This window comes from Glycine max, chromosome 16, assembly GCF_000004515.6.
Source record: "Glycine max cultivar Williams 82 chromosome 16, Glycine_max_v4.0, whole genome shotgun sequence".
In the NCBI taxonomy this organism is placed as follows: domain Eukaryota; kingdom Viridiplantae; phylum Streptophyta; class Magnoliopsida; order Fabales; family Fabaceae; genus Glycine; species Glycine max.
Genome location: NC_038252.2, coordinates 26,301,130 through 26,313,652, shown reverse-complemented (window position 1 = coordinate 26,313,652; position 12,523 = coordinate 26,301,130). Strand labels below are relative to the sequence as shown.

At 35.4% G+C, this 12,523-nt stretch overlaps 1 protein-coding gene across 1 annotated transcript; it reads right to left on the bottom strand.

Annotated features, from left to right (window-relative positions):
- Nucleotides 1–7,684: 7,684 nt before the first annotated feature.
- Nucleotides 7,685–9,749, bottom strand: LOC100819738 (heterogeneous nuclear ribonucleoprotein H3). Its single transcript, XM_003547845.5, has 2 exons — nt 9,467–9,749; nt 7,685–8,654 (listed from the first exon to the last, which is right to left on the bottom strand). Exons 1-2 carry the CDS (start codon nt 9,481–9,483, stop codon nt 7,877–7,879), a joined length of 795 nt encoding a protein of 264 aa, XP_003547893.1. The 5' UTR covers nt 9,484–9,749; the 3' UTR covers nt 7,685–7,876.
- Nucleotides 9,750–12,523: the final 2,774 nt, after the last annotated feature.

Here is a 12,523-nt window from a genome sequence, read left to right as displayed (position 1 = left end):
ACAAAACAACAAAAGAAACATGCTAACATCAGGTTAGAATATTGTAATTCTTTATTTGAGAAAATTTGGGGGATATTGAGGATTTTTTTTATTACTTGAAAAGCTTTGTAACATTAAGAAAATATTTCATGATCTAACATAGGTTAAGATTTAGGATTTTTTATTTATTATAATAATTCCTTTGCTTGTGTGTTTTGAATCTTTCTTAACATGATTATTGACTAATTTTAGTTTAGGAACTGTTGCACCATAATTTATGTTCATTTTCAGACTAGCAATGCCCATGTTTTCAATTTTTGTGCAGTTTACTTTCTGGTTTTAAGAAATTGTGCAAGCAATTTATAGCTGGTGTAATCTTTTGGAGGAAGGCCAATGGAAATAATAAGTATTATTAATTCATAGTAATATATATATAATGAGTATGCAGAATGTGCTAACTAAAATTATTATGACTTAGAGCTCTTTCATTGTCACCCTAGATTCTAGTGAGTAGTGTAGTGACATTATTGTTTTGACCCAAAGTTTACGTAGGCATGTGTTGTGCCCATGCTTTAAACTCATGATTTTCATGTGAGGAGTATATTAGAAACATTGAGTTTTAACAGGCCAGTGCCTAAAAGTATGTGGTTTTAATAGGACTTGCTTATTGGTAAACACAAATAGTGAAATAGTTTGTGTTACATTGGATGAGATAGGCATTTTGAAGTCCTGATTAATTGAAGAAGGAAATTCTAAAGGATAAAAAATTCAGTCATCTCTTCAAAATATGATAAAATATACCTATAGAAATTCCAATGCCCTCTCCGAATAACCTCAAGTACAGCTAATAAAAAGTCTTGTAGTCGTGATTGAACAGGCCCTACCTTGAAGTGCATGATAGTCACCACCCACGTCACTCTTAAGACAATATTTAAGACCTTCAATCCAACATTACTTTGTTATATAAAATGCTTATGATTGTGATATTCATATTAGGAGGTAAAGAAAACTTACAATAGACATATAGTATATGCTTTTATTCTTTAGAATTAGATCATCTCTGAGCCATGGATTTTGGATTAAGAAATCCCCAGTCCTTGATAAAATCCCAGTACAATTGATACATTGTGGCCACCACGAAAGTGATTAAGACTATAGCAAACCATATATTGTCATTTTGCCTGTTGTATGTTATTCTAACCCTTGTTGCCACCATTGTTGAGACATACTTTTCCATGTTAGCCAAATGGTTCACATCACCATCATCAAACCACCGTCTTGCACACTTGTAAGATCATTCAATAAGCACGTGTTAGTTTTTGAAATAATGGGGAATACACAATATAAAAGAAATTCAATTAGCAATGTAGCATGTCTCCAATTGTTAAAGTAGTTAATAATTAGTTTCCTAGGTTGCAATGTCAAAAGAGAAGTGCAATTACTAATCTGCATTCTAGGCTTACCTGCAAAGCACGTCAATAATATGGTAAAAATGAGATGATGTAAGTTATTTCCATTTATAATCTTCCAGAATGGCAGGTATCAGGGTGGTGTGTTTTGAATGCTCTAGCAAAAATGTGATAACCTGGACTTTCCAAATGCCTAAGCAATGGAATTTGTAAACACAACCATCACATAAAAAAATTAATTTTACTTAAGATGCACAATAATAAGTAGAAGTGAAAAAACCTCAATAATAAAATCAACTTGTAAGCTATAATAAGATCACCTGGCTAGTTAGTTGGTCAGCCATAAAAAAGTCTACTAGAAGAACCTGTAGAAATGATAAATTAAAATGAAAAAAAAATGCCAAGTTCAGTTTTCTACATATATGGTATTAAATGTATTCTATGAAGAATGAAAGAGTATTATTAATTTTGTAGCCTGTAGGTGCCATGCATATCTCTTTGGTTTCCACTTCTAATTTTTATCAAGTTATATTTTTTATGATAGATATCAAGTTATATTTTTAGTACAATGTTTTTAATAAAAAATATTTTAACAATATAATGTTTCTTTAGTATATAGCTTGGTTATGCATTATTGGTCAAACTTGTGTAGAACTGTCGTATCAATCATGTATTGTAGTTATTGGCCTGAGAGTTAGGTCCATGGCTGAGGTACTGGATCACAACACAAATTTCAATTCTCATAGAATACATGCATAGTGTTTTTGTTACATGTAGAAATATTATTTGGTATGTTTCCTCAAACATTTAGGAACAATCTTTGGTAACCATTGTTCTTGTTTTTTTATTTCTTTGCAGGAAGAACAACCAAGTGAGCCTGCAACCCCAGTTACACCGCCAGCATCAATAGAAGGCAAGCCACAACCAGTCTCTGCTCCTTCGGCAAAATGTAAGCCTTGTGTTAAACTTAAATATAAATCAAAATATATAACCTGCAACCCCAATTACACCACCACCATCAGTAGAGTAATGATTGTAACCTTCACTTTTTTCTTCCATTGGCTACGTGCCAATTTAATTTGAACTGCTACACAGCTATAAATGTAAAATTTGAACTATGATATGTGTTGTATCAATTAGCTATCATAAATTCAGATGTTGTGTATTTACTTATTTGTTGTTTTCATAATTGTCAACTTTGTTTATAATCAAAGGACACTAATTTTCTTACCTGGTAGTGGTACTGGATACTTTAGCTGATGATAAGAGCAGTGTTATATGGTGCTGACTAAAATTGACCACAAGTTCACTGCAATTAACTAAAATCTAATGATGCTAATCTAATTAGATAAGCTAGATTAGAGGGATAGCTAGGGGAAAATATGTGTGTATCTATGTATGTATGTGTGTGTGTGTGTGTGTGTGTGTATTACACATGTGAAGTTTTATTGAGGATTCTTCATGGAAAAGTAAGAGAGGTGCAATTAATCTTTGGTTCAAAAGGGACGTTTGTTCATGGAAATGATTAGTGCAGTTAATCTTTGAAATGCTAGTTTATGACTTTTCCGTTGGGATTTTATTTTATTATGTCTAAAGTAAACCATGTAGGATGAATTTTGTCCTATTCCCCGCATTGATGTTGGCCTTTACAAACAATTTTGTTCAACTAATTTAGTCCACACATTTTTTCTTGTAATTCAATCCATTCATTAATCTCCTCTTAGGTTTGTGTTGTGGTTCTAATGTTACTTCCCAAGTGAACAAATAAAGGGGTAGATAAATGTCTTCCATTCATGTCTCAAATGGAGAACAATTAGACCCCCCCCCCTTTTTCTGGCTTTGCTATCCAGTAATATATGAACACTGATTATTTAATTTAAACATTGATATTGTGTTCCTCACAGTTGACATAGTTAAGGCAAGAGACACCACGTGCACATCACTTTCTACCCAGAAAAGGCCTTTCAAAAGAGGTGTGCATATATGTGGATATGTAGCATAAAAAAAATGCTTTTAAAAAAAAGTGTGTGTGTATATATATATTCCAAAGTTCCACCTCCACCTCTCCCTTCTTCAAAAGCAAAGTCGCCTTCAACATAACATGTTCATCTCTTAACAACTAGCTCTGCCAACTAACCTTCTCTTAACAACTACTTGTTCCTCTCTCAGTTACAACAAATGACCATATGCAATATAGAAGAAAAATTGTAAGTCACTTAGAGGAGAAAAACTACATTCATCCTTAATGATCCCATCTTGATTCAAAGATGTACATCTCACTACATTAAGTGACTTAGAATCAGCACCATGTTGCTCTTGTAACTCCTGAACAACTACATTTGAGACCAACATAAAAAATTGTAAAAATGCATACATAAAACATGAAAAATAGACAAATATCACATTGCCTGCAAGATGTTAATCATGAAAAATTAACCATTACCTTTCCTTAGAATTTTAAGACCTGCATCCTTCTCATGCAGTATTACTGGGCTTCTAAAATTTTTAAACAATATGTAGCATGCACCTTTCTCTATCTACACATATCAAAAGAATTACATTAAATAAATGTGCATGCCAACATCAAATATATATTTGTAAACAAGTAAAAGATAGGGCAGTTGGTCAATATACACAAAAATCATCAAAGGACCAAACCAACTCAGCTAGAAGCTTAAGTTATTAGTTGAAGATTAATGCCTAGTTTATATCAGGAAGCTTGTTATTGGAGCAATACTAGAAAAGTAAGTAATGCAATGACTAGCAACAAATTTTGTTAGCCAGAGGGAATGATTATTTATGCCAATAACGAATTGTCTAGTTTGTATGCATTGAACTTGGCTTATTCACTTGTTTATTCCATTCTAGTTCATAGGTTCCTATGATTGGAAAATTTGATGTTTTTGTCTTATCTATATGTGAGTCATTTCTATAGAAACATACTGAACCCTTATTTGCTACAGCATAAGCTTGGAGACCCTTATCATTTTGTTGTTTGCCTCATCGTTGACGGTATTCATTGTTGGAGACTATTGATATTGAGCATTATCACAAGTACAAATGCAAAACATACTTTTCTTGGCCTAGTTTATGTTAGAGTCCTTTTTTACGTTGTTTTATGTTATTAATGACTATTGTTGTGCGTATAATTAATGTTTATCATGAGTGAACCTTGGATTCCCATTTGAGATTCAATACAATGATACTTGCAGATAGTTTGCATTAATCGTTGTATTGAATCTTGAATTGTCCATTTGGACAGTTTGGGGAGACTCATATTTTTATGGTAGATTCATGCATTAAGGTTAAGATTTTTTTGTTAAATTTGATGAAATTTCGATACAATGCATTTCTAGTTGTTCTCTGAATGCATACTTGATTATCGGGGAATTAATCTCACCATTTCATGTCATGTACTTGGAGACCAATGCAAAATACTGCCGAAATTTTGTCAAATTTAACACAAGAGACTTAACCTTGATGTATGAAGTTACCATAAAAAAATGTCTTCCTGAATGGGATAAGGTCACACCTATAATGAAAAAGTGAGATTTTGATGCATGGAATAGCTTTGTAAGTATCACAAAATTATTATTTAGATGGATCGAAGTTGGATGAACAAAAGTTGCATTAGCCCTACATATGAGGAAGGCGTTGATCAGTTCTTGCAATTTGCTTCTGAAAGAAGTTGACCGGATGATGACGAAAAATATTTTTGTCATTGCATCAATTGTTTGAACATGAGATGACAAATGTTGGACGACATACGAGATCATCTAATGTGTGATGGGATTAAGAAGAATTATACCAAATGGATATGACATGGTGAATTGACAGACATGTAGAGGGGGTCTCAATATGAATCATTTGATGTAGAAATGAGAGATCGCTTAGAGAATATGATTCGTGATCTTGGGTAAAAGTCTTTTCAGCAAGCACATGCCCTATGGATGATACACTGCAAACTGATTCAAAGAAGCCTTTGTATCCGGGGTGCAAGAATTCATTGACGCTATTGTCGGCGGTGTTAAGTCTGGTTAATGTGAAGGCCAGATATGGGTGGAATGACAAAAGTTTTAGTTCACTGCTTCAAGTTTTGCACGATATGCTTTCAGAGGAAAATATGTTGCCTAAAAGTTACTATCAGACCAAGAAGATACTGTGTCCAATGAGTTTGGAGTATCAGAATATTCATGTTTGCCCAAATGATTGCATACTGTACAGACATGAATTTCAAAAAATTCCTAAAAATAACATCGATTTTTTTAAAAAATCGATGTAAACTGCCACTAACAACAACAGTTTTTTAAAAAACCGATGTTGCTTGTAATAAGTTAACATCAGTTTTTTTAAAAACTGATGTTAACTGTTACTAACAACATTGATTTTTTTAAAAAATTGATGTTGCTAGTAATAATTCAAAAACCGATGTTAACTGCTATAACAACATCAATTTTGGGTAAACTTTGAATATCTGAATATCCTATTCAATTTAGTGTAATACCTAAAAAGGAAGCACAAAGTGTGATACTACGTAATGCATGGGATGTCAGCGATAGTCCAAGAGGTTTCAAGGATAATTGAAAAATGATAATTGTTTACTTATAAACTAACTTAATGTTTTATAATTGTTATTATTTATACTTATTAGCATATGCTTTATACTGGGATCCAAGACCATTGGAACTAGAGAGAAGGAAGACAATTCACATTTAGTGGGCAACATATTATCTAAAATTTAAAAGTAAAACACTAGGTGTTTAAATAATTTTAGAATTATAAAGTTGTGTTAATTTAGATTACATTACAATTGATTTTATGTATAAACTTTCTTTACTTTAAATATTTTTTATAGTTAATACTAAATATTCAATTAGTATGGAGAAAATTTGAACGAACAGGTATTGCTGCCTTGTTAGCCACTTGACGTCAATTGACCGAGCAAGCCTTTTTTCATCACTACGCCAAAAAGGAGTGTTGCTAGGTGCACCCAATATTTTTTAAAAATACCAAAATTGTTCTTATGCTTTCTTTGCATTTGTGATGGGTGTGCTGGTCTATAAATTGTATGGATCAACTTGATCCGTAAGCCTTTTACGGATCAAGTTGATCCGTAAAAGACTTACAGATCAAGGATATTTCAATTTTTTCCCCTTTAAGTGCTGGGTGCACTAGCAATAATCATGGGTGCACCTAGCAACACCCACCAAAAAGCCTTAGGCACCACTCTCTAGTCTTTATGTGACCTGTTGAATAATAATGACAAAAATGAAAGGGATTTTAGTTTGTGGTGAATCAAGGGATTAGACTACACTATAGTCATGACCTTCCCCAACTTTCCACGAAGTAGTGACTACATAGGTCAAGGGTCAGTATTTTCTTATGAATTCAACCCTTTGAAAATGGGCTATCAAGCTTTTCAAATTCAAATAATTGGACTATTTCTCTAATCCCGCAAACTACGTGTTGAACAATAGGTTAAGAATAAGGTAAAAAAAATTATTCATTAAAATTTATTTAAAATTATAAAATCAGAAGAAAAAATAATTAAATGTAAACGTATATCGTGAGTTCCACTAAATTTTATCGTTTCTAATCAATTTTAGCCAATAAGAATATGTTAGAGAGTGTATTTCTAGCATTTCTCTAATCAACTATATTGAACTTCTTCGTGAACATGATCCTAGAAGCAACTATTAGTCTTTTTTATAAGTCAATATATTATTAATAGAAAACCAAGACCTGTGACAGCATAACGAATGCTACCCGCAGGTATCATAATTCAAAATACACATAGATATATGCTAAAGTGCCCCAGAACACTCCCCAACAAGCGAAACCATACAAACACCACTACCCTATCCGTAAAAATTAGCGCGAGATTCAACAAACAAGAAGCAACAAATTAGTTACTATAGCGTTGTTTGGTAACATGTTGCTTGCAGCGAGATGTGGAGCCTAGAAACAACTAATAATTGCCTATGCATTGTTTTTTTATTTGATTTTGCCTTGAACGTGGATCTCTAATGCTCAACCAAACACATACACTCGTGTACAGTACTTTGCAAGACAGGATAGACACCCAAATCGAGTTCTTTGATCCCAACATAAAGTCGGGGGTCCAAAAATACCCCAAAACCGATCCATTAAACATACCAATTAATCAAACTTTTGGAAATGGCGCATTGTCATTAAGGGTCAGTATCCATGACCAGCACAGCTGAAACAATACTAAAATCGAGACAAGCCGGCCATGACTGAAAGGAAGGAACTTTGAAATATTACACATTTTCACCTTTCACAGCACCGAGCCATATATTCAAAGGCCCTTTCTATTAATCAATTAATGCATCCATTTCAGACATGCAAATATAACAGCAAGTCGAACTAGTAAAAGTAAAGTACATAATCTAAAATTCAAAAACATTATAGTAGGCACCAGAAGGAACAAGGTGAAGACCTAAAACAAACAAGGAAAAATGCCACGATTACTGCCTTGATCTTGACTCTGCCCGTCTAGCTTCATCTGGTGTAGAAGGAAACAGCTCTACATACCTTGATCCTATGGTCATTTTATCCTTGGACATTGCCCTCTTAGCCTCCTCAGCAGAAACAAACTCCACATATGCCTCTCCAGTAGATTTCCCATCAGGGCGACATGCAATGTGTACCCTATCTTCTATCAGCTTGAAATCTTTAAAGAATTCAACAATTTGAGATTTGGTCACTTGGAATGGAAGGCCGCGCATCTTCAATATTTCAGTGCACTCCATTTGGTCTTTATCATTGAACCTCTTCGACCGGGAGGGTGGAGGGCTACTACCTTGGTAGTCATTATCATATATTCCTTCGTACTTGATCTCAGCAGCAACAGCATTATAATAATCCTGCTTCTTACACCTGAACACTTCCACATATCGGCGACCCATGTTCTGGCGATCTCTTTGTAACGCAAACTCAACCTGCATTGCTCCTGCAAAGACTACGAAGGCCTCGCCCGAGAACCGTCCACTCTTGTTGACCAGCAAGACATCCACAATGGTCAGTCCAGCAAAGAACTTCAAGATGTCAATGTCAGTGCAGTTGAATGGAAGCCCCCTGAGACGAACCACAGGAAAGGGAGGGGGCTGGAAGCCACCAGCATACCCATAAGGTAAGTTGCCTGTTCCGCTGCTCACTGCGAAGTATGGATTGGATTCCATCATTCTTTGTCTCTTTGAGCCAACCTCGTACCCGTCCGAAACCCCCCCGCTTCCCAACATTGCCCTTCAAATTTCCATACCCAAAAAAACAAAACATCCCCCACTCAACATACGTTAATAAAGCCAAACCCAACCTTGTTTTCCCCTGACACTTAATTTTAATTCCTATTCTCATAGATCTATCATATTCATCACAACTCCCACAACCAAACAATATGAAAAAAAAAATAACAACATATCAATCAGACCACCTATAACAACAGAAAGTATCACAGATGGACCACAACCATATAATCTATCCAAGACACAATCCATCAAGCTGAACATATATAAACAAAATAAAACACACAAAAAAATCATACAAATTACAAACGATGCAGCTCAAGGTCAATAATAGTGGAGTAACATAACTAATGCATCACTGGCACAACTCAAAAGATTAATTAATTAAAGAATAAAAAATAAAGTAAAAGCTTATGCGTGTGCGTAACAACACAGTACAACCCTACTTTCTCAGCCATATTCATTGGAAATAGCTGAGAAAATATGTAAAAACCTCATCAAGACATAGGATATAATCAATAAATTATTCAAAATACACACAAACTTAAAAGGGGGAAAAGATCAGAAAGCATTTTCCATGCCCAAATGACTCAAATGAAAAAATTAAACACAAATTCATACAATACTCAACCCCAATTTGTTACACACGAACCTAATTAAATGCTAATTTTAAACAAATTTAGACGGACACGCGATTTCTAATTACAAGCATCACCGCACAGAAACCAAACCCCAGAAATTGAGAAAATGGAAAAGAAACAATTGGATGGAAAAGGAATAAAGAAGGAGAAAGATGAAGATGCGTTGACATACCCTCGGGGACCGTACATGCTTCCGAGATCGGCGAAGGATCGAGCAAAAGGCGCTTCCGTAGACGGAGGAACACGGTACGGATCCAGCGCTGCGATCACGCGAAAGGCGAATCCCAAATCGGCTTGCAAACCCTAATTAGGGTTACACGCGCTTGCGCTTCTGCTTCTGCTTCTGCGTGCGTGTGGGTGGAACACTGCAAACCCCTTTTTCCTTTTCACGTTTCGTTTTTTTTTTTTTCTTGTTTTACTCGATTTCGAATTTATTCACGTTTTTTTTCTCGTCCTGGGTTACTAGCTACTAGTTAGTAGAAAATAGGTGCTGGATTTGAGGTTAATGACGAATTTGTTCCGTTGTGAGGATCCCTGACCGTTCGATGAAAGGGTAGTTTAGGAAACACGTATACAGCTTCTTCCTTCTTTGTCAGAATAAATAAATATCCTTTTCTGGTATCACCTAGTAGGCTAGTTCCAGAAAGAAAAAGAAAACAAAAACCTAGCAGGCTAGTTGAGAGATACTAAAGAGACTGATGTTAGGTGCACCCAATATTCTATAAAAATGACAAAAATGTTCTTGTTTAGTTTTCCTCTTATGGATCAAGTTGATCTGTAAGAGGAAAAATAATAATTTATTAATTACATATTTAAAGATATTGTTTAAGGTTATTTTATACATATTAATAAAAATCAATAAATACATAAAAGATAATAATAATTTTATAAAATTAATATTATCATCATTAAATTATTTTTTATTTTTACAATTAATCATATCATTATTAATATTATAAAGAATATAAAAAAAATAATTAGTATTATATTAAAAATTAAAATACTAACTACTTTATAATACATTTTTTTACATGATCATTAGTATAAGTGGGAAAATAGTAATTATAAGAGAATTTAAAAATATTAGTACGTTATATAAAATAAGGATCTTAGATAACGAATGATGTCCATTTTTTGTTTAATTTTTTTTTTACATCTTTTTCAACTTCTTTATTATTTCAATTATATTTAAAGTTATATTTTAAATTATTTTTTATTAGTTGGTAAACTAAGTTAACTAGACCATTTATAATAATTTACATATACTATAACTAAGTTAACTAGACCATTTTAATAACACGCGTGTATATAGACACAAATAGAATACACAATCAATGAAAATAAATAAACTAACATTAGTAATGAAAATAAATAAAATCAACAATACTCATGAAATGAGTTCATGTACAATATCTGTATATACAAGGAATATCAATATAAAATTTGTACATAAACTATGTCTAATCAGTGCGCCGCATGTGTCTACACCTAACGTATACTAGATGGTCTTGTGTCACACTCCTGGCCAATTTGAGGCATTCTTCGATCACCTCATGTGTCGATGAGCCAGACGTGACCACCCCTAGACTCAGATGGCGCTTCAACCTCTCAGCAATGTTATCACAAACTTCCTGTTACATACAAAACAAACTAATTACACAAATTATTATGCAAATATTGAGGTAAATGACATAAATTATTAGTATTACTTACCACTGCATGTCTGGGATCCTCCACAGATGTCGACAATGCTCCTGGCTCCGGCACGGGAGGGATATCCGTCTGCGGGGCCTGAGGGATGACTCGGGGATGTAGGGCATGACCATGAGGCAGAGGATCTAATGTGTGGCCTGGTGTCATGAAAGGATGGGAGATGCGGAAGAACCAGTCGATGTAGTCACTGGAACACGCCACTGACACAACGCACACCTCACCTACTAGTACCATATGATCCTCGTAGTGCATCCACCTGTCGTGTATATCATCATACGAGACCCATGAATCGACAGGAGGAGCAGGAATGGTCTGCGTGTAGCCAAACTGCCGCACGACCCTCTCCGGTCAATAATAAACAGCAACAGGCCCTCAGCGCAAGAGACCGGAATAGCATGATCTGACGTGGAAGTCCCGGACCTCCCGATGCTCCCCATAAGGGATCCAACAGACATTCGGAATCCGGAGTCAGTCTAGGCGCTCCCTGTACGACGTCGTGCGAATGCTCTTCACGATCTTCTTCGTCGCAATCCACCTGCACGCACGCAGAGAAGCCTCGTTGTAGTCCTGATCAGCGGTGGACTTCGCGACCGAGGGAAAGTGCTCGTAAATCCAACACTACAGATGTAACATTAAAATTATAAACATTAATAATGAAAGTGTAACAAATTGTTTAGCCTGAATGAATGAAAAACATTTGTTACCTGCAACAGTGTGATGTGACCACGAAGTTGTCGACTGTGGCTCTTAGATGCATCGTTCAGCTGGTCCTACATATGAACCAGAGCAGCCACTCCCCAGGCGTACCTCTCTGTCATACTAAGGTCACGAAGGGCCTCCAAGTAGACAACATGGACATTGGTTGCACTCTTGTTAGCAAACAGAGTGTAACCCAGTAGGTGAAGAAGATATGCGTGAGCCGCAGCTGTCCAATGACCTGCCTGGCATCGGCGCTCATATATATCACGTACCCATTGCAGGCGTACGTATGGTCCGCAACACTGGACTGTCTCAGCCCTAGCAGACTCTGGAGAAACCATCAACAAGTCGACCAGCTTCCTGGTTCTTCTTCTTCCTACGTCTTCTTCTTCATTGCTTGCCCATCTTCTTTGTGCCTCTTCTTCTTCTTTGTTGAGGAGGTTGCCGAGGTAGCTTTCGGTGGTGCTGCGAGGAAGCTTCCGCGAAGAGCAACGGTCGTTGAGGAGGTTAGCGCGTCCACTGTCGAGGTAAGCACCGTGAACCTTACCTTTTTTTGCTCCAGTGTTGTCGGCGATGGGGAAAAGCGCTGTCGAAAATCGCTGGGAGCTTTACGGATCAAGTGATCCGTAAGCATCTTCTGGATCAACTTGATTCGGAAAATGTTTACGGATCACTTGATCCGTAAAACTCACAGTTTGATTTTAATTCAAAAATTGCCAAATATTATTTGATACCTCTGAATGCATGTTAAATATTTGATAAATAGTGTCATGAATATCTACTGTTTCATACAAATTGCCATGAATGTATGCTAATT